Below are 26,170 nucleotides of genomic sequence, written 5' to 3'. Positions count from 1 at the left end.
TGCGCGGGATGCCTCGCCAACACCTCTCTTTGCCCCCCTCCTCCCCGACACCCACCCCCCCTCGATGCCTTTCGCAATCCGCTGTAATCCCCAAACGCTGTCCAGTGTGTTGAGTTCAGCAAAATAATTTTGTGTGTGTACGCTGGGTTGGGATTTAGAGGTTTTGAAATTTGCCCCTCGGGCCACGACATGTTTTTCAGCCCTAATTTGAATTTTCGGTATGCAGTTCGTTCGCGCCCCGCCAAATATTTTCGGCTAGTTGGAACAAGCAAAAAACGGATCCTTTGTGCTTTTTTTAAACGGCCCAAAAATTTTTTTCACTCTTTCTGCCTCCTCCGTGTAGAATGAATCCTGGGATTCGGAAAGGCCTCGGCGCAATGCAGGGACTCCTCGACTTACGGCAGGGACTCCTCGACTTGGGCGTCCTCCTGGATTCACGGCTGTCTTTAGAAGAGCACTTGACGGCCGTGACCGGGAGGATTTTTCAACAGGTTCGCCTGATCCGCCAGTTGCGGATCTTTCTAGATCGGGACTCCCTACGCACGGTCACTCATGCCCTCGTCACCTCTCGTCTGGACTATTGTAACGCTCTCTACATGGGGCTCCCCTTGAGGTGCACTCGGAGGCTCCAACTGGCGCGGGTGGTTATGGGAGCGATGTGGCGTTCCCATGTAACACCTCTCCTGCGCGAGCTGCACTGGCTCCCGGTGGTCTTCCGGGTGCGCTTCAAGGTTTTGGTTATCACCTTTGGAGCGCTCCATGGCTTAGGACCTGGTTATCTACGGGACCGCCTGCTACCACCAATAGCCTCCCACCAGCCGGTACGCTCCCATAGAGAGGGGCTCCTCCGGGTGCCGTCGGCCAAACAATGTCAACTGGCGGCCCCTAAGGGGAGAGCCTTCTCTGTGGGGGCACCTACGATCTGGAACAAGCTCCCCCCAGAATTATGGAGGATCCCGGATCTGCGCACCTTCCGTCGCGCGCGCAAGACTTTCTTATTTCATCAAGCTGGCCTGGCCTAAATCTTCTCCCCTTTTAAATGTAAATTCTAATTGGTTTTTAAATTATTGGGTATTTTAAATTTGTCTCAACCAAATTATTTAATTCGTTTTTATTCTATTTTAAATTTTTGTATTTATCTGTGTTTTATTCTGTGGCTGTTCACCACCCTGAGTCCTTCGGGAGTAGGGCGGTATAGAAATCCAATAAAATAAAATAAATAAAATAAATAAATAAACGGGTGGAAACTCATCAAGGAGAGAAGCAACCTGGAATGAAGGAGGAACTTCCTAACAGGGAGGACAATTAACCCGTGGAACAGCTTGCCACCAGAAGTTGTGGGTTCTCCCATCCCTGGAGATTTTTAAGGACTATTTGTCCAGCGTGATATAGGGTCTTCTCGAGCAGAAGGTTGGACTAGAAGACCTCCAAGGGTCCGTCCAACTCTGGTATTCTGGATTGTCCAATCTCGAAATAAGTCGGACTTCGAAATGCAACAATTCCAAAATTAATCCAAGCTTGCAACGTGGATGCCATAAATTCAGGGAGGAAAATTTTCTTTCCGCTGGGAAATCTCTTCCTGATTTCGTGCTTGCGACAGAAAAGCAAATAAACGAAGCTTCGATTTTGTTCTTGACGACTTGATAGGTTGGTTGCTCTAGAAATGTAGATCGGTAGTCCCCAGCTTACGACCACGATTGAGCCCAGAATTTACGTCGCTAAGTGGGAAATTTGTGAAGTGAGTTTTGCCCCCATTTTACGACCTGTCTTTGCCACCGTTGTTGAATCGCTGCAGGGGTTAAATTAAGTCACACAGTCGTTAAGTCAGTCTGGCTTCTCCGTTGACTTTGCTCGTCAGACGGTCGTAAAAGCGGATCACGTGACCCCAGGACATAAACCGTCATAAATAAGGAGTCCGTTGCCAAGCGTCTGACATTTGATCCCGTGACCATGGGGAATGTGGCAACGGTCGTAAGTGTGAAAAATCGTAAGTCACTTTTTTTCAGCGCTATTCTAACTTCAAACGGCCACTAAATGAACCGTTGTAAGTCGAGGACCATCTGTAGCCCAGTGCCCACAATACAGGTAGTCCTCGACTTACAACAGTTCGTCTTAGTGACCGTTCAAAGTTACAACGGGACTGAAAAAAGGGACTTGGGACTGTTTTTCAACGGATCGCAATTCAGGCGGCTTGCCAACCAGTTCATACTTACGACCGTGGCCGTGTCACAGAGTCACGTCATCCCTTTCTGCGACCTTCCGCCAAGCAAAATCAACGGGGAAGACCGGTTCACTTAACAACCGTGGGGCTAACTTATCCACTGCGACGATTCACTTAACGACGGTGGCAAAAAAAAAAGTTGGTAAAATGGAGGCAAAACTCCCTTCAGACCCGTTTCACTTAACAACCGAAGTTTTGGGCTCCATTGTGGTCGTATGTCGAGGCCTACCTGTACACTGGGAGTTAAAAACCTAACAAAGCCCGAACGATTTTCACTCAAAAGAAAAGGCAGCCATTGTTTCAAAGAATCCGCTTTTAAAATTTACAATGACTCTGGCAGATCGGTGTCGGGTTCAAGACAAAGCAGGTTCGCTCAATTCACGCTGTGCTCGAGTGAGTTTTGCACGCCATCGTTCTAATATGAACGTCATTTTGAGTTAATGTTCACCTTTCTTTGCGGGAAGGAAAAAATGGAAATATTTTGAGGCTAGCGAGCGGGTTTACAAGTATGAGGGAAAATAAACCTGATTTCGCCAAAGCGTCAAACGGGCTCGAAAAAATACACTTTCCTCAAAATTGTGGAAAGTGTATTTTTGAAGTTGGATGGCTAATAATACCACTTTTTTTTATGGAGTTTCAAGATAATCCTATTCCACTGCTGGAATGGCCTGGGAATAGCCCAGATCTTCACCCAATCGAAAATCGATGGAGCCGACAAAAGAAACTGGTTAGTCAGAAGCGACCCAGCAATAAAACCCAGTTAATAGAAGCCATCATTCAATCTTGGTTTCACATTAGAGCAGCTGCGGAACTAAAAAACTTGGTTCACTCCATGGGAAGACGTTGTAAGGCCGTCATTCACGCTAAAAGGGACCCAACGAAGGATTAACTGATGTGGTGATCATTTTTGTATCTCTCGTTTTTTTTCTACGGGTTTCCCTTTTCTTCTTTAGACTGTAACTGCTATTCTAATAGCAAATCCTTGGTAAAAGTGATTGCATGACATTCTTGATTAAATTACCTTTCCATTGATGTGTAACTTTATAGTACTACTCCCCCGCCCCCCAAAAGTGGTGTTATTAGCGACTTTTAGAAAATACACTTTTCCCAAAAGCTTTCCACAATTTCGGCCGCCACGGTTTACAACGCGCAAATTTAGAGTTAAACTTTAAGTAACAACCTCACATTTAAATTCTGATTTTAAACGAGGCAATTTTCGAAGGCGTCTGTGCCAGAGGAGGAAGCAAAAACTGCCATTTATAAAAGGGTAAGGGCAGGGGAGGTCGAAAAAGTCAAAAGCAGTTCGGAGAACCAGCAAATACCACCTCTGGCTGGCCCCAGTGGGGTGGGAATGGAGATTTTGCAATATCCTTCCCCTGAAGTGGGACGGGAATGAGGATTTTGCAGTATCCTTCCCCTGCCACGCCCACCAAGCCACGCCCACAGAACCAGTAGTAAAAAAAATTGGATTTCACCACTGCCTTTAACCCAGTAAAAAGCAAAGGCCTGGGTCTCCATTTAGAATACAGAAGAGTCCTCGACTTACGACTTGATCACTTAGTGACTGTTCAAAGTTCCAATTCTCCCCATGGTCACATGAACCATATTTTGGGCGCTCGGGGCAACCAGGCTGCATTAGTGGCCATTGGCAATCCCCATCCCCGTGGTCGCAACACCCCGATTTACAACCTTTTTTTTTTTTGCTCCCCTTAACGACCGCTGTGTTCACTGAATGACTTCTGCAAAAAAAACAAAAACCAGCAAAAAAATGCAAAACGGATTTTTGGTCACGTGGTGACACAATTTGGCAAATTTATATTTACTGACAAAGAAATAATGGGAGACTAGTATAGATCTATTTCAAGCTATTTAGCTCTCATCAGCTAGCCATACCCTTCTGGGATTCGAACCTGGGCTTGCCTGCATATTAGGTAGATGTATTAACCTTTAAGCCAGAAGGGTATGGCTAGCTGATGAGAGCTAGCTAGCTTGAAATAGATCTATACTAGTCTCCCTTTATTTCTTTGCCAGTAAATATAAATTTGCTATATATGTGTGTGTGTATGTGTGTGTGTGTGTGTGTATATATATATATATATATATATATATATATATATATATATATATATATGTAGGTCTTTGGTTATTCGGGTCTTCTCCCACGTAAAATTGGAAGTGTCTTGGCGACGTTTCGACGAAGTCTCATTCGTCATCTTCAGGCTGGTGTTCTCGGCTTCACATTGCTCCTAGAAGCACGAAGCCGAGAACACCAGCCTGAAGATGACGAATGAGACTTCGTCGAAACGTCGCCAAGACACTTCCAATTTTACGTGGGAGAAGACCCGAATAACCAAAGACCTACATACAAACACCCGCGAAAACCTGAGAAAACAAATATATATATATATATATATATATATATATATATATATATATATATATATGTAGGTCTTTGGTTATTCGGGTTTTCTCCAGCGTAAAATTGGAAGTGTCTTGGCGACGTTTTGACGAAGTCTCATTCGTCATCTTCAGGCTGGTGTTTTCGGCTTCGTGCTTCTAGGAGCAATGTGTAATCGCAGCTGTTTCTTCCTTTTAACTGCCAGTGGGGGTGTGAACTGATTGGGTGGGAGCTTTGCTGTGTTCTGATTGGGTGGAGGTGTGTTCTGATTGGTTGGGGGGTTGGCTGTGCTGATTGGATGGGGGGTTGGCTCTGCTCTGATTGGCTGGGGGTGTGTTCTGTTTGGATGGGGGCTTGGTTGTGCTCGGGTTAGTCTGAGTTGCAGGGGGATTTGAGCTGGTGAGCTGCTCAATTTTACGTGGGAGAAAACCCGAATGACCAAAGACCTACATACAAACACCCGTGAAAACCTCAGAAAACACACACACACACACACACACATATAAATATTTAATATAAATTAATTATATATAATATATATAATATATATATATAATATAGATAGAGAATATATATATAATATAAATATATTACATAATAATATATATAAATATATATTTATAATATAATTAATTTTATAATAATTACAGTCGTAAGTCGAGAACTATCTGCAAAAGCATTGTGGCATCTAGATGACGTCCCAATGTCAAGAACAGGATAGCGATTAACCTCGTGCGGTGGCCGTCCTTACCTTCAGGTGGACATAATCGTACTCGTCGGCCAGACGGATCCCTTCGTATTCGTTGTGGACGTCATCCCTGGCTTGGTCCAGCTGGTCTCCTGCCCCGAGACCCCCCAGCCGGGGCGGAGGGGGAGGCAGCGGACGGTCCTGGATGCTACCCTTCCGCATGACGTTGGGTGACGGGGGTGGTAGCTCGCCGGAAAGCCGCTCCTCGCTAGGAAGAGCGGGCAGCGGACGGCGGGACAGACTCTCCGCGGACGGCAGCCGGGGACGAGTGGGGGGTCCCGGGTCCCTTAGGCTGAGTCCTTGGAGGGCTCCCTCCAGGGGCGGGGTGCTGGGCGTCAGCAGAGGAACGTCATAAATAGCCCCGTCTTCCTCTTCGTCATCTTCGTCCTTTCCACTTGCCCGGATGTCTTCAGGAGATTCGTACAAGTTAAGCAAGGCGGAAGCGCGGCGTAAATTGGATGGGATGGCGTAGATCAGCGGCCCTTCGCAGTTTTCTTCCTCCTCCTCCTCCTCCTCTACCTCCTCTTGCGCCAGGGCTTTCTTGAAGGCGAGCGGCACGTCGTAAGCCTCGTCCGCATTTGGTGGGGCGCTAGGCTGGGGGGCGACCCGGGCGACTTTTTTGACCCGTTGGGCGGGCGAATCGTACGTATCCAAAACCACATCGCGGAGCAAGGACGAGGGTACGTCGTAAACCTACGAACGGGAAAAAAAGAGGATAAAGACGACGACGGTCCCAAATGAAAGCCTGTTTTGGGTCAGGCATCCAGCTAAGCCAGAACCTCGCTTTGGGGCCCACATGGGAGAATCCAGCTATTAACCATAGTTTATGGTTCAGTGCGTTTGAGCCGTACAACATGGCTGGATCAGGGATGGAGAGCTCAGCAGGGATGATCAACGCAGTCGCTTTGATTATAAACTGCAGTTTATGGCTTAATCTATTGTTTTTGCTTTGGTGGTTTAGTCCACGGATCATGGTTAAAACGAACCATGGCTTACATTATGTGTCAAGATAATGCTTTTCCCCCCTCGATCTAGGACTCTTGAAGATGTTGTGGACTTCAACTCCCAGAATTCCCATGGCTGGCTTCGGGGCCTTTAGGACACAGCCTTGACCATTTGAAGATGGATGGACTTCAACTCCCAGAATTTCCAGAATTTGAGGCCTTTAGGACACTATTTTTCAACCTTGTCGCCTTGAAGATGGGTGGACTTCAACTCCCAGAATTCCCATGTCTGGCTTCAGGGCCTTTCAACCTTGGCCTCATGAAGATGTGTCTGGCTGAGGAATTCTGGGAATTGAAGTCCACGCGTTGTCAAGTAGTGAGGTTAAGAAACAGTAAGATAGAGGATAAAAGACCTCAATTGACACATTCTCTATTCTCATCCTTTTAACTCACATTTCAATAAAATATCTGCATATATTTTGATATCCCCCCTCCCCCGTTCCATCTCTTTCCTCAGGAAAAATTAGGAATAAAGATAGGTTTCTTCCTATACGACTTTAAAAAAAAACATTTCAGTAGAAACCTTTGAGCATCTCAGGTACTCCTCGGCTTACGACCACAACCGCGCCCCAACTTTCTGTGGTTAATCAAAACTGTCATTAAGCGGGTTTTGCCCCATTTTATGACCTTTCTCCCCGCAGTTGTTAAGTGAATCACTGCGGGTGTTAAGCAGAGGTGGGATTCACATACTGTAGCAACCAGTTTGCCCAGCACCAGAAATGTAAGCGCGTGCTGTCGGCGCACGGGTGCGGCGTCACAAAACACGGCAATTCGCTCGCTCGCACGCACCATCCATCCATGCATGCAACATCAAACAAAATGGCAATTCAGTTGCGCACACAGTTCACGTAGCGATATAGGACGGGATTGCACCCGGGCGGGTGGGTGGTACCACCCGCAGATCGCCACTACCGATTCGCCCAAACCGGCTGAATATCACCTCTGGTATTAAGTCAGTAACACGGTTGTTAAGGGAACTTGGCCTCCCCCATTGACTTTGCTTTTCAAAAGGTCGCAAAAGCGGATCACGTAACCCCGGGATGCTGCAACCGTCAGAAATACATGCGGGTTTCCAAGCGTCTGAATTTTGATCACGTGACCCCGGGGGAGGTGCAACGGTTATAAGTGTGAAAAATGGTCCCAAGCAGGAATGAAATGCTCCCGGTTCGGACCGGATCGCCCGATCCGGTAGCAACGGAGGCAGCTGGTTCGGAGAACCGCTAGCAAAAATCCCTGCCCCCCCCATTGCCCAGCTGAGCCGCGCAATAATCAGAGGCTTTTTTTATTTATTTTTAAAAGCATTTTTTCTACAACCTCTTTGACCAAAAAATGCTTTTAAAAATTAAAAAAAAACAACGCCTCTGATGATGATCGCTCGGCTCAGCTGGGATCATCAGAGGCTTTTAAAACCCATTTTTTTCTACAACCTCTTCGGCTGAATTCACACCTGAATTCAGCTTCGGCTGAACCTCTTCGTTTCTGACAAATGGCAGTCCAATTTCTTCTTGAAAGCCTCCACCGATGAAGGTCCCACAACTTCCGAAGGCAACTTCTGTTCCACTGGTTGACTGTTCTCACTGTCAAAAAATTTCTCCTTATTTCTAGGTTGAATCTCTCCTTGATCAGTTTCCATCTATTATTCCTTGTCTGGCCTTAGGGTGCCTTGGAAAATAGCTTGACCATCTTCCTCCTCTCTGGGGCAGCCCCTCAAATATTGGAAGACGGCTCTCATGTCTCCCCTGGTCCTTCTCTTCACTAGACTAGCCAGGCCCAGTTCCTGGAACCGTTCGTCGTATGTTTTAGCCTCCAGTCCCCTAATCATCCTGGTTGCTCTTCTCTGCACTCTTTCTAGAGTCTCAACATCTTTTTTTATAGTGTGGTGACCAAAACTGGATGCAGGATTCCAGGTGTGGACTTACTAAGGCTTTACAGAGTGGTGTTAGTACCACACTTGATCTTCATCTGTTCATATAACCCAGTGGTGAAATCCAATTTTTTTTTACTACCGGTTCTGTGAGCGTGGCTCGGTGGGCGTGGCGTGGCTCAGTGGGCGTGGCAGGGGAAGGATACTGCAAAATCTCCATTCCCAACTCCACTCCTGGGGGAAGGATATTGCAAAATCTCCATTCCCACCCCACTCTGGGGCCAGTCAGAGGTGGCATTTGCCAGTTCTCCGAACTACTCAAAACTTCTGCTACCGGTTCTTCTCTGTGGGGGCACCTACGATCTGGAACGAGCTCCCCCCGGAGATATGGAGGATCCCGGATCTGCGTACCTTCCGTCGCGCGCTTAAGACGTTCCTAGCCTGGCCTGACCTAAATTTTCCTCTTTTAAATGGGAATTTTAAATTTGGTTTTATATTACTGGGGTTTTAAAATGGTTCAGCCAAATTTATTTAATTTGTTTTATCTCTATTTTAAATTTTGTATCTATATGTTTTATTTTATGGCTGTTCACTGCCCTGAGTCCTTCGGGAGTAGGGCGGTATACAAATTTAATAAATAAATAAATAAATAAATAAATAAATAAATAAATAAATAAATAAATAAATAAAAACTCAAAATTTCCGCTACCGGTTCTCTGAACTACTCAAAATTTCCGCTACCGGTTCTCCGAACTACTCAAAATTTCCGCTACCGGTTCTCCGAACTACTCAAAATTTCCGCTACCGGTTCTCCAGAACCTGTCAGAACCTGATGGATCCCCCCCCCCTCGATGTAACCCTCTGTTTGACCAAACTTGCCTTCTGTCTAATCTGGGAGTGGCAGATGCTCCTCTGGCACCGACCGATATCTCCAGCTTCAAAAAGGCACCGGGGACGCTCCGAAAAATTTACAGTCTAGTTTTTCTTTTTAAACCTCCCCAGCTGCTACCTCCGCATTCTCACCTGTCCTTCCCGCCCGAGTGTTTCTCCATCTAAGGCGAATGTTGGGTTTGTCTGGGGAAGGAAAGAGGGCCCCATCGCAGGCAGCTGTCCCCTTTATAAAGGGCTCAGATACAATTACTCTCGGTGGCAGGACAGGCGTAAAATTTAATCCAACAGGCGCGGACAGTTGTCGTCCCCGCCCGCCTCCCCCTTCTCCCCCCCCTCTCCGTTCCCCTGCCCTGGAGGCTTTGCCAGCCGCCACCGGGCGCACCAGCCGATGGCAACTGGGGCCGAGATCAAATGTGCCCCCTCCCCAACTCAGCTGAGATTTCGACTACCCAGGTCAGATTTAGAATAGAAATCTGTTAGCCAGCTGTCAGGTGGCCATAACATATAATATAAGAAAAGATAAAAAAGAGAATAAAATATAACAATAAGAAAAGATAAATGAAAATAAAATAAAATAGTAAAATAAAACCACGGAATAGACTTAGAATAGTAAAATAAAAAAGAAGTCGAATGAAAAGAACGGCGTAGAATAATAAAATAAGAATAGTAGAATAATAAAATACAGTAAAATAAATTAGCGGAATGATAAAATAACGAATAAATATATAAGATAATAAAATAACAGTAAAGTAAAATAAAATAAAATAACAGAGTAGGGTAGAGGAACAAAATAATAAAATAAATAAAATAATAAAATAAATTAATAAAAATAAGAGTAGAATAATAAGCTAAAATAAAAAATCATAATAAACTAAAATTAAAATAAAAATAATAAAACAAAACAATAAAATAAAATAATGTAAAATAAAGTGAAATAAAGTAAAATAAAAAATAAAATAAATGAGTAAAAATAAAATAATAGAGAATAATAAGCTAAAATAAAAATCATAATAAACTAAAATTAAAATTAAAACAAAACAAAACAAAACAAAACAATACAAATAATAAAATAAAATAAAATAAAATAAAGTAAAATAAAATAAAGTAAAATAAATAAATAAAATAAAATAAAATAAAATAAAGTAAAATAAAATAAAGTAAAATAAAATAATATAATATAATAAAATAAATAAAATAATAAAATAAAATAAAATAAAATAAAATAAAATAAAATAAAATAAAATAAATAAAATAAGGACGATGCTAGCCCTGCCATCTGGGTTGACAATACCGGTAGTTCTTGATTTATGACGATTCGTTTAGTGACCATTTGAAGAGACTTAGAACCGTTTTTCACCCTTGAACCGTTGCCCCATCGCCACAATCACGTGATCAAAAACCAGACGCTTGGCAACTGACTCCTACTTATGACGGTGGCAGTGCCCGCAGTGCCGCAGGTCACGTTAAACCCGTTTTACGACCTTCTGACAAGCAAAGCCAACGGCGAAGCCGGACTCACTTTAACAACCACGTGACTCACTTAACAACGGCAGTGATTGCAACTGCAATGACACACTTAACAACTGTGACAAGAAAAGGCCAAGGTTGGAGTAGGCTACGGCTGTCCATGTAAACAGGACGACGGCCATCTTCTCCTTCGGTTTTGTTCTCTCAAAGTACCTCCACAGAATCTTCTCTTCTGGTCCCCCGAGGCACCCTGTAGATCCCCTCTGGGGGCAGCGGGCAGGGCCTTGCGGGTGGTGGTATCTCGTAGACCTGGGGTGGAAGAAAAAGACAAGGATGAACCAGAAATCAGGATCTGGAGAGAAGGCGCAGGTCCCTGGAGCTTCAAACCATATCTCAGATACGTTCGCCCAACATCGCTAAGCTAAAATGGGGATGGAGAGTTCGTGGTGTGGTGTGGTGTGGCGTAGAGGAAACCAGCTTCCATCATGGTTGGTTGGGTGACCCATCCTATTGGACTTCAAAAGCAAGGATGTTTTGGGGGTAAACGTCTTAGGGGGTTTAGAAGATCAAAGGGTTCCTCCCTCTTCTAGAAGGCATCCTTCTCCACCCTGGAACCCTGGTAGATCTGGTGGAGCACAACTTCCATCATCCACACACAGCTAAAAGGGGTGGGGGCGGACATCTCAATGCATTCTGGATGTTGTCAGGATGTTAGGCGCTGTTCTGGTGGAAGAGAAGATGTTGAAGGCCAGCTTTCTCAGCTTTGGTAGAAGTTTGAGAAGATGGTAGACAAGTCCCCATTTCATGTCGCCTCTCCAAGGTGACACCATGGAGAGAAACAAGCAGGAGGAGAACCTCTAGATCCCCCCTTCTCACCTCCTGTTCTTCTTTCCTTTGATCTCTTCTTCTCCATCCGTCCATGGATCCGTCTGAGATCTTTCCCATCAGTAGACCCTCCTTCTTCGGGACCTGGTAGACCTCTGCTGGGGTGTGATTTGGGTGAAATCCCGACTCAGGGAGGACCTTCACTCTGTTGGCGGGCACGATCCCTTGCTGCCCGTGCAAGGAACATAGGTGCCAGCCCTCCAGGCCGGTCCCTTCTGGCTGGAGAAGGACCATGAGGTCCCCCTTGTGGAAGGAGAGTTCGTCCGGACACTCGGCCGTGTTGTCGTACAGAGCGCGACACAACTGCGCCTGTGGACGAAAAACAAGGTAGATATTCAGGGCTCAAGTTGCACTTTCCAAAGCTTGGCCTTAAGCCGTGCTCTCTAGACTACAATTCCCAGAATTCCCAGACTACAACTCCCAGAATTCCCAGACTACAACTCCCGGAATTCCCAGACCACAACTCCTGGAATTCCCAGACCACAACTCCTGGAATTCGTAGACAATTCCCAGAATCTCCTAGACAACTCCCAGAATTCCAAGACAACTCCCAGAATTCCCAGACCACAACTCCCAGAATTCCTAGACAACTCCCAGAATTCCTAGACCACAGCTCCCAGAATTCCCAGACTACAACTCCCAGAATTCCCAGACCACAACTCCCAGAATTCCCAGACTACAACTCCCAGAATTCCTAGACCACAACTCCCAGAATTCCCAGACTACAACTCCTGGAATTCCTAGACCACAACTCCTGGAATTCCCAGACCACAACGCCTGGAATTCCTAGACAATTCCCAGAATCTCCTAGACAACTCCCAGAATTCCAAGATAAGTCCCAGAATTCCTAGACCACAACTCCCAGAATTCCCAGACCACAACTCCCAGAATTCCCAGACAACTCCCAGAATTCCTAGATCACAACTCCCAGAATTCCCAGACAACTCCCAGAATTCCTAGATCACAACTCCCAGAATTCCCAGACTACAACTCCCCAAATTCCTAGACTACAACTCCCCAAATTCCCAAACTACAACTCCCAGAATTCCAAGACCACAACTCCTAGAATTCCTAGACAACTCCCCGAATTCCCAGACTAGAACTCCCCAGATTCCAAGACGACAACTCCCAGAATTCCTAGACAACTCCCTGAATTCCCAGACTACAACTCCCAGAATTACTAGACAACACCACGAATTCCCAGACTAGAACTCCCCGAATTCCAAGACAACTCCTAGAATTCCTAGACTACAACTCCCGGAATTCCCAGACTACAACTCCCAGAATTCCTAGACAACTCCCCGAATTCCCAGACTAGAACTCCCCGAATTCCAAGACAACTCCTAGAATTCCTAGACTACAACTCCCTGAATTCCCAGATTAGAACTCCCAGAATTCCAAGACAACTCCCGAATTCCCAGACTACAACTCCCAGAATTCCCAGACTACAACTCCCAGAATTCCTAGACGACAACTCCCCGAATGCCCAGCTCACGTGACTGGTTAGTTATCCACAACCAAGATGCTAAAATTACTTTTTTTTTTTTTTGGCAATACAAGTTGGGACCAGAGAAACTTTTAGTGTTTCTCTGTATGAGAATCTCCCCTTCTATAACAGGTAGTCCTTGTTTAGCGACTGCCTCGCTCAGCGACCGTTTGCGGTCACGACAGTGATGAAAACGGAACTTTTTGCAGCCGGCTCTTGCGTTTACGACCGCCGCAGGTCTGCAAAGCGAAGGAAAGCGGAACTGAGCTTGCCAGATCGTGTTTCACTTCGCGACTGACAAATCAAGTTGCCCAATTATGGTCGCTAAGCGAGGACTGTCTGTATATTAAAAACGCTCTAGGCTTCTGCGCTAGATCTCTATATGCGGGGAGAGGACACATTTAAAAATATATATGTATGAGAAAAATTATTTTACCACAGGACAAAGTTACATAGGTATTTCTTACAACTACCGCTCCCATCATGCCCAGCTCTTCTACTTTTTCCATCTGCCACCTGGGGAAGCCATCCCATCATCCTGTTCCCCAAGGAACCTAGAAACATCTGGTTGAGAAAGCTCGAGGCCAAAAAAAATGGCAAATTTGCTCTCCCTGCATGTAGAAAACTAGTGCCTCAGGGACAATGTTAGCTCTTCGCTGGCGGGGAGTTTTGGAACGGGCCTTAAGCCAGCCATTTTCCCTTCCCTGATATTCTGAATGGGCTCTACCCACTAGGGATGGCACCCTGGCCGCCTTCAAGACGGCACCGATAAACTGCGTTTTTTTAAATCCATGCTTGAGTTCCTCCGAAAAATAGCGAGGCAAAAAGACTTTTGGCTGGGAAATCTGCCCAAAAATTTGGGAACAGAAAGAACCGAGAACAAATTCCGGCCATTGCTCGGCGTCCCCGTTTATAAACAATTGCCGAGTTTTGCAAGCAAAACTTGGGGATTTTTTTTTTTTTTAAACCAAAAACCCAGTTTCTAAACATTTCCCGGACTAATCAGCGATCCTGATAGTCCTCGACTTACGACACTTCGCTTAGGGACCGTTCGAAGTTACGACGACACGAAGGGACTGTTTTTCATGCAGCATTCACAGCGATTTACATTCGGATGCTTGACATCTGACTCACAGTTATGACGAGTCGCAGTGTCCTGTGATTTCTTTTGCGACCGGCTGACAAGCAACGTCAATCGGGAAGCCAGATTCGGTTAACAACCGTGTCACTTACTTAACAACGGCTACGATGATTGACCCCCCCCCTCATAAACTACTAAAAAAGCGACCCCGCTTTTGGCACACAATGCCACGGTGGGCCCAGTAGGCCCATTTTTTTGCCCTCCCCAGGCTCCAGAGGGTTTCTGGGAGCCTGGGGAGGACGAAAACAGCCTTCCCCACTGTCCCGGAGGCCCTCTGGAGGCCAGAAACGGCCCGTCTCCCGATTTCCAGTGGGCCCGAAAGGCCCAAAAGTCAGCTGGCCAGCGCACGCATGCGGGCTGGAGCTGAGCTAGGGCAATGCTCACGTGCCCACAGATATGGCTTTGCGTGCCACCTGTGGCACGCGTGTCATAGGTTCGCCATCACGGGTTTATATCATGCCACAAAAAGTTAAAAAAATAAGTACAGGTGGTTCTTCACTTACAACAAGTTCACTTAGTGGACCGTTCGAAGTTACAGGGACGTAGAAGTTTTTTTCACACTTACGACCGCTGCAGCATCCTCACGCTCAGAATGCAGAGCCTTGGCAGCTGACTCGTATTTACGACGGTTGCGGGGGCCCGGAGTCAGGCGGTCCCCTTTTTGCGACTATCCTGACCAGCAATGTCCATGCGGAAGCCAGATTCACTTAACAACCGTGTCACTCGCTTAACAACGGCAGCAATTCATTTAACAACTGTGTCACTCGCTTAACAACGGCAGCGATTCATTTAACAACCATGGCAAGAAAGGTCGTAAAAAGGGGTCAAAACTCACTTCAGCAACGTCTCGCTTAACGGCAGACATTTTGGGCTCCATTGTGGTCATAAGTTGAGGACTAGAGCTGTAATTTCCTTCCCCCCCGCCAGCTTTTGCTTAAGTGATCCCAGAGTCCTGCAAACTGTATAATAATCAATATTAAAATATAATATAAACCTTTTTTTTTTGATGGGGTGATGGCGGATAAGATGTTGACGGTTACTTGGCGGATAAGGAAAAAAGCGAAATAACCCATCTGGGTGTTGACAAATAAAATTTCGCCAGAAATGATCTCATTTGGGGGAGTTTAAGACACAGCCCTTTAACTAGGAAGGTTGACGAATTTCAGCCAAAAATTTCCATTATTTATGGGAAATATTTTAAATCATCCAACGCAAAATCGAGAGTGAGGCCTAACTTTGCACGTCAAGAAAAACTGCCGTATTTTTCAAACCGGCGAGGGGAGAGCCCTCTCTTAAGCACGGACAAAGGATTCCTAAACCCATAAGCCACTCCATTGCCCTTTAGAGGCAGTTCTCGACTTACGACCACATTTGGAGCCCAACATTTCTGTTGCTAAGCGAGACCTTTGTGAAGCAAGTTTTACAACCTGTTTTGCCCACCGCTGCGAAGTGAATCCTTGCGACTGTTCGGTTATTCACAACGTCGTTAAGCGAACCCGTTGAGTTTGCTCGTCAGAAGGCCGCAAAAGGGGATCACACGACACACCCCCCGGGGGACACGGCGACCGTCATAAATACGAGTCGGTTGCCGAGCGTCTGAATTCGGATCACGGGACGCTGAGGATGGCTCAGGGGTCGTTAAGCGTGAAACACGGTCGTAAGTCGCTTTTTTTTCCAGCGCCGGCGTAACTTCGAACGGTCACTAAGCAAATTGTTGTAAGTGGAGGACTGCCACAATGCACAAAAAGTCCTTTTCCAAAGACGCAGATTGAAAAAATTAACCTCAAAAATTTTTCACCCAGAGTGAAAAACCCCTCAGGTAGAACAGGAGCTGCTAAGCAAAGTGCGGATTTTTAGGGGAAATGAAAAGTTATTTCCAAAAGTAATTCAGGAGAGCCTTGAGTTTTTCTCTCTCCTCCCCCAACCCCCCCAAAACCTTTTTCTGCGCCCCCTTTTCTCAAACCCAAGTCAACAATACATCAAAGCCTTCCCTGACACTTATCAGTTTCCAGATAATAAGGAGGCCCAAATAACCTTGGAATGCAAATCTTTTCACTTAAGGTCGAAATTGTTCTCAATCCTGTTTTACTACAAATTGTGGTCAGGGTAACCCTTTCTTTCTTTCTTTCTTTCTTTCTTTCTTTCTTTCTTTCTTTCTTTCTTTCTTTCTTTCTTTCTTTCTCTTTCTTCCCTGGTTCTTTTTCTTTCTTTCTTTCTTTCATTCTCTTTTCCTTCCTTCCTTGATTCTTCTTTTCTCTTTTTTCTTTCTCTTTCCCTTCCTTCCTTGATTCTTTTTTCCTTTTTTCTTCCTTCCTTCCTCTTTTTCTCTTGCTCTTTCCGCTCTATTTTTACCTTCCTTTCTTGACTCATTCAGTCCTCCTTCCTTTCTCACTTTTTCTTTTTCCTTCCTCTTGATTTCCTTTTTCTCTCCCTTCCTCCATCCTTCCTAATTTCTCCCTCCCTCCTTCTTTTTCTTTATTTTCTCTTCCCTTCATTCTTTTTCTTTCCTTTTTTCTTCCTTCCTTCCTTTTCTCTTGCTCTTTCCGCTATTTTTACCTTCCCTTCTTGACTCATTCAGCCCTCCTTCCTTTCTTTTTCTTTTTCCTTCCTTTCTCTTTCCTTTTTCTCTCCCTTCCCTCCTTTCCTCCATCCTTCCTTCTTTGATTCTTAATTTCTCCCTCCCTTTTCATTTTCTTTCATTCTTTTTTTTCTTTCCCTTCCTTCCTTTTCTTTCCTTTTTTCTTCCTTCCTTCCTTCTTTTCTCTTGCTCTTTCCGCTCTTACCTTCCTTTCTTGACTCATTCAGTCCTTCCTTTCTCTTTTCTTTTTTCTTCCTTTCTCTTGCTCTTTCCTTTTTCTCTCCCTTCCCTCCCTTCCTCCATCCTTCCTTCCTTGATTCTTAATTTCTCCCTCCCTTTTTTCATTTTTTCATTCTTTTTTTTTCTTTCCCTTCCTTCCTTTTCTTTCCTTTTTTCTTCCTTCCTTCCTTTTTTCTCTTGCTCTTTCCGCTCTTACCTTCCTTTCTTGACTCATTCAGTCCTCCTTCCTCTCTTCCTCTCTTTCTCTTCTTTTTTCTTCCTTTCTTTTGCTTTCCTTTTTCTCTCCCTTCCCTCCCTTCCTCCATCCTTCCTTCCTTGATTCTTAATTTCTCCCTCCCTTCTTTTTCTTCTTTATTTTCTTTCTTTTTCTTCCTTCCTTTCTCTTTCTCCCCCCTCCCTCCCTCTCTTTCTTTTTCTTTCTCTCCTACTTACACTTGCAGACATGTCGGGCCTCCAACATCAAACAAAGGGATCAGAAGACCTGAACAGCCTCCGCGAACCAGAATGACACCTTAATATATTAAGACTCTTGACAAAATAAAGCCAGTCTTTCGAAGCATTTTTTTTCTCTTCTGCTTTAGTACGTTGTGCCCGGAGGGAGAACAACAACAGGGGAAGAAAAAACAAAGAATTCCTGAGAAATTTAAAATAGATTTTTCCTCATCTTAAACAAGCCAACAAACCACAAACATAGAAGCTATAACTCTCCATTTCCTTGGCAAGATGATTCCTGATGAGTATTCCAATGGAAAGTGAGGGGAAGAAAAAAAAATCTCAAATAAATTTCAGGGGTTCCTATATATATATATATATTTGTGTGCAGTGACTGTGGTTTCCTTAGAAGTTTGTCCAGCTGCAATTTGCAATTCCCTATGATTATTCCCCCAGTAGTTTTTCTGAGGTTTTCCACATTTCTGGGTCAGCAAAATTAGGCCAGAAAAGTGATTTGAGCAACTCTTGATTGCTTCCAGTTCCAGACCGAAAGGATTGAGCAAAAGAAGAGAAGAATGCAACAAGCTGGAACACAGATCTGTGAGGCGAGCCGAAAGTGGAAAAGCAGCATTTAAGGGGACTTTTTTTTTCCAACAAGCTTGTTTTAAAAACTGGAATAAGGAGAAACAGCCAGATTTTTTTTTTTTTTTTTGCAATGTCATGAAATCCAACAAAAGAAATCAGAAGTTTCCTTTTTGGCAACAAACAGGCCCAAATGATCCACAGCTCATGGAATCGATCAAACTTTTCCTCTTAAATCCAGAATTAAAAAAAAAACACAAAACAAAAAAAAAAAGCTATGGTAGTTCAGAAATTCCTTCAAAAATATTCAGCGAGCAGGTTTTATTTTTATTTTTTTCCTGAGAACAAGCATAGATGGGAACCCACGTCGTTATCGTTCATATTTGGCCATTTTTTTCTCCGCTCCTCTGCTTGGTTAAATATCGAGTCAAACTTTCACCCAATTCCGAAAAGGCCTGGCATGGATCCCGTTCCAAGAAAATTCCCAAATCGCCCACCAATCCGATGCGTATCTCAAACGAGCCTTGGCGAAAGTAACTCCGGGAACGTTGAGGCATTTCCAAATAAACGTAATCCTTCCAGAAAAGCCAGCTTCTCGCTCCTTTTCAAGGGTAAAAAAAAAGGCGAGGTTCGGATCCAGAATAATTCTAATTTCAAGAGAGGTTTCCACCTTCCCGAATCATCCCCCCCATCAAATCTTCCGGCAAATGTCCTCGGGGATGGCCAGATAATCTTGTTTTCATGCGTCCAATTGAACGGCAGGCGGGAATGTCCCGAGTCAGCAGGGAGACGTTGCAAAAATGCAGATACGCTTTCTTCTGTTGGCCCAAATATTTATTTCAGAATTGACAGGCAGGGAGGAGGCAGGGTTGAGTTTGCGAGCAAATTTCCCCCACATTTCTTAAAAGTTATGGAAGGGACCCAAGTTCCCAGGCCAAAGGTGGCGGCATCCCATTCCAGTCAGACCAGTTTGGGTCCCCTGCTGTGTCCCAGTCGGTCACCTGCTGAGACCAAAATACAAAGAGTCATTGTAAGGATTGGATTCCAGCCTTAACTTAAAGAAATTGACTTTCCTAAAAACCCAGCCGGCTGCTCTCTTCCCTCCTTTGGGTCCAACCCAAAGGGAGATTTCTTGCATTCTGGGAGGAAGGTTAATAAAATTAATAATCTTCTGTTTTTCTTTCCTTGCTTCCTTCTTTCCCTCCCTCTTTTTCCTTTCATCGTCCCTCCTCCCTCCCTCCTTTTTTCCTTTTTTCCCTGCTTCTTCCTTTCTTCTCCTTCCTTTTTTCCCTTCAACTTTTTCCTTTCCTTCCCTTCCTTCCTTTTTCCTTTCATTCCCATCTCTTTCCTTCATTCTTCCCCGCCCTTCTCTTTTTGTCCTTCCTCCCTTCTCTCATTTTCCCTTTTTTCCTTCATTCTTCCTCTTATTTTCCCTCCCTCCCTTCCTCCTTCCTTTCTTTTTCTCTTTCCCTTCCTTCCTTGATTCTTCCTTCCTCCCTCCCTCCCTTTTTTCTTCCTCTTCTATCTTTCCTTCCTTCCCTCTTTCCTTTTTTCTTCCTTCCTCCCCTTCCCCATCTATTTCCTCTCCTACCATCCTTTCTTCCTCTTTTCCTTCCTTCCTTCCTCTCATTCCCATCTCCTTCCTTCCTTTTTTCCCTCCCTCCCTTCTTCCTTCTTTCCTTTTCCTTCCTTATCTTTTCTTCCCTCCCTTTTTCCTTTTCCCCCTTCCTTCCTCTTGTCTATTTTTCCCTACCTTTCTTTTTCTTTCTCTTTCCTTCCTCTTTCTTTCTCTTTCTTTCTTTCCTTCCTTCATTTCCTTCCTCCCTCCCTTTTTTCCTTCCTCTTCTATCCTCCTATCCTTCCCTCCCTCCCTTCTTCTCATTCCCATCTCCTTCCTTCCTTTTTTCCCTCCCTTCTTCTCCTTCCTTCTTTCCCTTTTTCTTTCCTTATCTTTTCTTCCTTCCTTTTTCTTCCTTTTTTCCCTTCCTTCCTCTTGTCTATTTTTTCTTTCTTTTTCTTTTCTTTCCTCCCTTTTTCTCTTCTTTCTCTTTTTCCTTCCTTCATTTCCTCCCTCCCTCCCTTTTTTCCTTCTTCTATCCTTCTTTCCTTCCCTCCTTCCTCCCTTCCTCATTCCCATCTTCTTCCTTCCTTTTTCCCCTCCTTTCTTCTTTCTTTTCCCCTTTTCCTTCCTTTTCTTCCTTCTTTTTTCCCTTCCTTCCTCGTCTATTTTCTTTCTTTTCCTTTCTTTCCTCCCTTTCTCTCTTCTTTCTCTCTTTCCTTCCTTCATTTCCTCCCTCCCTCTTTTTTCCTTCCTCTTCTACCCTTCTTTCCTTCCCTCCCTCCTCCCTTCCTCATTCCCATCTTCTTCTTTCCTTTTTCCCCTCCTTTCTTTTCACCTTTTCCTTCCTTTTCTTCCTTCCTCTTTTTTCCTTCCTCTTCTACCCTTCTTTCCTTCCCTCCCTCCTCCCTTCCTCATTCCCATCTTCTTCTTTCCTTTTTCCCCTCCTTTCTTCTTTCACCTTTTCCTTCCTTTTCTTCCTTCCCTCTTTTCTTCCTTCTTTTTTCCCTTCCATCCTCTTGTCTATTTTCTTTCTTTCTTTCTTTCTTTCTTTCTTTCTTTCTTTCTTTCTTTCTTTCTTTCTTTCTTTCTTTCTTTCTTTCTTTCTTCTCTTCCTCCCTCTCTCTTCCTTTCTTTTTTTCTTTCTTTCTCTCCCTCCCTCTTAGATCTCCGGAGCCCTTTCTCAAAAAAGTTGTGCTTTTTCACGCCCACCCCACCCCCGTCCTCCTCCCCAGCAAGAGACTTCAGCGGGGACCCCCACCCCCACCCCTTCTCGGCTGTGTGTGTGTGTGGGGGGGGGGTCGCCCTTCCAAGCCAAGCAGCCCCCCAATTCCCCCCTACCCACCCACCCATCAGCCCAGCTCCCTTTTCGCCTCTCCCAGCCGCATCCCGACTCAGCAATTTCTCCCCCTCCAAGCCTTGCTCCGACGCGTGGCTGGCTGACTCCCGGGTGGGGGATCGCAGGCAGCCCACCCACCCAAAAAAAACTCAGCATCATCGGGAGATGCTCCCGGGGCAGAAAATAAAAAAAAAGGGGGGGGGGGGTTGATCAGGACTGGGGGGGACCCCCAAAACCCTCCTCCCTCCCTCCCCCCAATCCAGCCCAAGGGAGGGAGGGGGGTGCTTACTTGGTCGCCCCCCACCCCACCCACCCGCGACCCCCCGCCGGCGCCCTCCTCGCCTCCTCTCCGCCCAGGCTGCCAAGTCGGCGGCTCAGCCTCCTTCTGCGCCGGCGCTTCTCCTCCTCCTCCTCCTCCTTGGAGGGAGGGAGGGGGGGGGACTTTGCCCCCTTGGAGGTCTCCCCCTCCCCTTCTTTCTTCTACCCCCCCCTCAGTCCTAGTCCCCCCCCTCCTCCTCCTCCTCCTGCCCATCTTGGGGGTCCCCAAGCCAAGACCCCCCCCCAAATACCTTTTCTCTCCTCCTCCTCCTCCTCCTGGCTCTGCAGGATGGGGGAAAAGGGGGCTGGCCGGCGCCCAAGCCCCCCCCCTCCGTCTCCCACAGCCCCCCCTTACTCCCCCCACCCCGCCCCACCCCGGGCACACACGTCCCTGCTTGTGTCGCCCGCCTGCCTCCCTCCCTTCCTAACTCCCGGGTCCTAAACAGGCCTCTCTGCCAGCCAGGCTTTGGGGGGAAAGAGGGGGTAGGGAGGGTGGAGGGGAGAAACGCGGTTCTCCCCCCCCCCACAACCGGGCTAGAGTGAGGGTCTTGAGGACTAGCGCCATTGGCAGTCCCCAGCCCCCCCCAGGAGAAGGTTCCTCCAGATGGCGGGAAGGCAGGGTTTCCCACACACACCCCGCGTGGGGCTGCGGGAGTCGTGGTGGGGTTCACCCATCCCCATGGGTGTAATACCTTTTTTAAATTTTTTTAAAAAAAATTAAATTTTAATTTGTCTTATAAATTTGGGGGTTTTAAATTTTGTTTTCTGGGCCAAATTATTTAATTGTATTTTAATGGTTTTTTTAACATTTGTATTATACATATATACATATATAATACATATATAATACATATATATACATGTATTATACATATATACATATATAATACATTTGTATTATATATTTTATCTTTTGGCTGTTCACCGCCCTGAGTCCTTCGCGAGTAGGGCGGTATACAAATTCAATAAATAATAATAATAATAATAATAATAATAATAATAATAATAATAATAATAATAATAATAATAATAATACCTGCCCACCCCCCACCTCCGGGTTGGATTCAAGGGGTACTGGAGGGTCTTCTGGATTGGGGGGATTTTCCTCCTCGGGGTCACAAATGGGCAGAGGGCATAAGGAAAAAAAGGGAGGAAGGGAGGGAAGGAAGGAAGGAGATAGGAATGAGGAAAAGGAAGGAAGGAAGGAGAAGGAAAGAAGGCAGGGAGGAAGGAGATAGGAATGAGGAGAAGGAAGGAAGGAAAGAAGGGGGAGTGAGGAGGAAGAAGAAAGGAAGGAGATAGAAATGAGAAGGAAGGAAGGAAGGGAATGAGACGAAGGAAGGAAGAAAGGAAGGAGAAGGAAAGGCAGGGAGGAAAGAAGGAAGGAGGTAGGAATGAGAAGGAAGGAAGGGAATGAGGCGAAGAAAGGAAGGAGAAGGAAAGAAGGCAGGGAGGAAGGAGATAGGAATGAGGAGAAGGAAGGAAGGGGGAAGGAGGGGAAGGAAGGAAGGAAGGAGAAGGAAAGAAGGCAGGGAGGAAGGAGATAGGAATGAGGAGAAGGGAGGAAGGGGAAAGGAAGGAAGCAGGACTGAGGAGGAAGGAAGAAAGGAAGGAGAAGGAAAGAAGGTAGGGAGGAAGGAAGGAGATAGGAATGAGAAGGAAGGAAGGGAATGAGGCGAAGGAAGGAAGAAAGGAAGGAGAAGGAAAGAAGGCAGGGAGGAAGGAGATAGGAATGAGAAGGAAGGGGGAATAAGAAGGAAGGAAGGGGGAATGACGAGGAGAAGGAAGGAAGGAGATAGGAATGAGAAGGAAAGAAGGAAGAAGATGAAGGAGGGAGGGAGGGAGGGAGGGAAGGAGATTGGAATGAGGAGAAGGAAGGAAGGAAGGGAAGGAGATAGGAAAGGAGGAGGGAAGGATATGGGAATGAGGAGAAGGAAGAAAAGAAGGGAGAAGGAAAGAGATGGGAATGAGGAGAAGAAAGGAAGGAAGGAAATGGGAATGAGAAGAAAGGAAGGAAAGAAAGAAGGAAAGAAAGAAAGAAAGAAAAAGAAAAACACTTTCACAGGAATGGGTCTTGTCCAAGTCATTCTATTCTCCCAACCCCAAACTGGGATTTTAAATTGAGTCTGGGAAACCACCTTCTCCCTTTTGTATCTCTACCAACCGGCAGGTCGCTATCCAACTGGTACACCCCTCTCTGCCCCACTTCCCCATCCGTCACCTTGACCCCACCCTGACTTTTTTCCATACACCACACTGTGAAATCACGGCTGGCTGGGGAATTCTGGGAGTCGAAGTCCACAGGTCTTAAAAAAGTGGCCAAGGTTGGACACACCTGTCCTGCAGACGCCAAGCGGTGTGGCCTTTTGCAATTGACCAATGAAAAAGTTGTCAGTGTCCAGATTTTCCTTTCAATAGGATACCCCATGTGCCAATAATCCCTGGAAACCCCGCCCCCGGTCCGTTTACCTCAATCCTTTAATTTCTGAATCTTGTCACTCTTTGTCATTTCTCCTAATTTTTGTCTTCTATTCTACAATCCCCTCATGTTGCCACACCAACGATCCACCCTTCCCTTTTATTCAACCACGATTAAACCTGGTTTGTTTGGGCCAAGACTTTCTCAGTTTGTAGTGGGAAGTCCCACAATATTTTAACCTGCTCATTTTCAATTTTTTCCAGCTCGATATTCCCACTTAATTTTTCATTACTGGCAGACAATTAAGTTTATAAGAAATCATTTGTGTTACTGTTTGTGTGAACTTCAGGATGACCTGGATATAGGTAGTCCTCAAATTACAACAGTTTGTTTAGTGACCATTCAGAGTTACAACGGCACTGGGAAAAAAATGACTTGCGACCGTTTCTCACACTTACGACCGTATACAGAGGACTATCTGTATACAATCTACCATTTCTTCTGCTTCTTTGCATAACCTATATCGGTGATGGCTAACATTTTTGCCATCACGTGCCAAAAGTGTGCCCTGCCCCATGTTCCCTCAGCTTTTGGCACGCGATGGCACGGTGGGCCCGGTAGGCCCATTTTTCGTTCTCCCCAGGCTCCAGAGCCTTTCTAGGAGCCTGGGGAGGGCAAAAACGGCCTTCCCCGTCCCAGAGGCCCTCCGGAGGCCAGAAACAGCATGTTTCCTGACTTCTGGCGGGCCCAGAAGGCCCGAAAATCAGCTGGCCGGCGCACCCATGCCATAGGTTCACCATCACAGACCTATATTATTATTATTATTATTATTATTATTATTATTATTATTATTATTATTATTATTATTTCTTTTATTCATTAAACATGAAACTCAGCCAGCTGAACTGAGTTTAGTTAAACTTCTTGTTGTTGTTATCCCAGCCTGATCTATTTCCAATAAAGCAGCTGGATCTCAGAAAGATAATTATTAAATGAAAAAGATCGGAGCTGCAAAAGTTGAAATTTTGGGGAATTTTGCCCAGAAATTAACTTAATTAGAGGAGATTGTGTGGGTGGATATGACAAGAGCAGGCTGCAATATTATGGATTATTTCTCCAATGGACACAGCTGATGGTAGCTCTGGGCCAATTTTGCATTTGGGAATTAACGCAACGTCAGTTGGTGTTTGGGAAAGGAGACCACTAAGAGATCCTGAGACTGTTTCTTTCTGGGGAAAAAAACCGTAAAAGCAATTCTACATTTTTGCTAACAAAACTGCGTCGTCGTGCCTAAAAGTCACCAGTGAGCTGAGAGCATATTTGCTTTATGATTCCTTTGAGATAACCAATGGGCAAGCAACGCCCCTGGCAGCCATTTTGTGAAAGTGCCCCAAAGAACTACCAGCTACTAATCCTGCTCGAGCAGGGGGTTGGATTAGATGACCTCCAAGGTCCCGTCCAACTCTGATATTTTATGTATAATTCCTTGCATTTTAGGCAAAGGAACGTTGGTCCTTCAACCCTCTGTTTATTTTATTTATTGCATTAACCATTGCTTTATTCAGCCTTAAACGAGTTTTGATTTACTATGCTGAGCTTAGGTTTGTTTTTTTCTTTGGGAGGGTATCTCCAACATATAATCATTTTAAATTTAGCTCCTAACTTTAAATTAGTGAACCGCAGTCTTAACAGAGAGAATTTAACATGATGCTTACTGCATTTTTTATGGTTTGTGCAAATGTCATAGGAGCCTCTGATTTTAAAGGATAAAATTTTGAATCTTTTGAAAATAGAATGGAATGGAATGAAATGGAATGGAATGGAATGGAATGGAATGGAATGGAATGGAATGGAATAGAATAGAATAGAATAGAAAATATGGAATGGAATAGAATAGAATAGAATAGAATAGAATAGAATAGAATAGAATAGAATAGAAAATATGGAATGGAATGGAATAGAATAGAATAAAATACAATAGAATAGAATACAATAGAAAGAATAGAATAGAATAGAACAGAATTAGAATAGAATAGAATAGAATAGAATAGAATAGAATAGAATAGAATAGAATAGAATAGAATAGAATAGAAAATATGAAACGGAATAGAATAGAATAGAATAGAATAGAATAGAATAGAATAGAATAGAATAGAAAATATGGAATGGAATGGAGTAGAATAGAAATAGAATAGAATAGAATAGAATAGAATAGAATAGAATAGAATAGAAAATATGGAATGGAATGGAGTAGAATAGAATAGAATAGAATAGAATAGAATAGAATAGAATAGAATAGAATAGAAAATATGGAATGGAATGGAATAGAATAGAATACAATAGAATACAATAGAATACAATAGAAAGAATAGAATAGGAATAGAATAGAATAGAATAGAATAGAATAGAATAGAATAGAATAGAATAGAATAGAATAGAATAGAATAGAATAGAATAGAATAGAAAATATGGAATGGAATTGAGTAGAATAGAAATAGAATAGAATAGAATAGAATAGAATAGAATAGAATAGAATAGAATAGAATAGAATAGAATAGAAAATATGGAATGGAATGGAATGGAATAGAATAGAATAAAG

The 26,170-nt window shown here is 44.6% G+C and overlaps 1 protein-coding gene across 2 annotated transcripts in view; it reads right to left on the bottom strand.

Moving 5' to 3' along the window:
• Positions 1 to 26,170, bottom strand: part of EFS (embryonal Fyn-associated substrate) — a 37,707-nt gene that overhangs the window by 4,381 nt on the left and 7,156 nt on the right. The window contains exons 2-5 of one of the 2 annotated variants that reach the window (XM_070954456.1): positions 17,356 to 18,941; positions 11,470 to 11,787; positions 10,807 to 10,902; positions 5,371 to 6,060 (exon numbers count right to left, since the gene is read on the bottom strand). In XM_070954456.1, the coding sequence (XP_070810557.1) occupies positions 5,371 to 6,060; positions 10,807 to 10,902; positions 11,470 to 11,787; positions 17,356 to 17,367 (1,116 nt within the window). In that variant the 5' untranslated portion in view covers positions 17,368 to 18,941. Of the gene's footprint in view, positions 1 to 5,370; positions 6,061 to 10,806; positions 10,903 to 11,469; positions 11,788 to 17,355; positions 19,065 to 26,170 lie in introns of those variants that run through there. The other variant, XM_070954455.1, reaches the window with a different exon arrangement.

Source organism: Pituophis catenifer, unplaced genomic scaffold (assembly GCF_029215685.1).
Source record: "Pituophis catenifer annectens isolate HBS135680 unplaced genomic scaffold, rPitCat1.0.hap2 SCAF_15, whole genome shotgun sequence".
Classification (NCBI taxonomy): domain Eukaryota; kingdom Metazoa; phylum Chordata; class Lepidosauria; order Squamata; family Colubridae; genus Pituophis; species Pituophis catenifer.
Note: the sequence above shows the minus strand (reverse complement) of the source record. Positions and strands in the feature narration are given on the sequence as shown.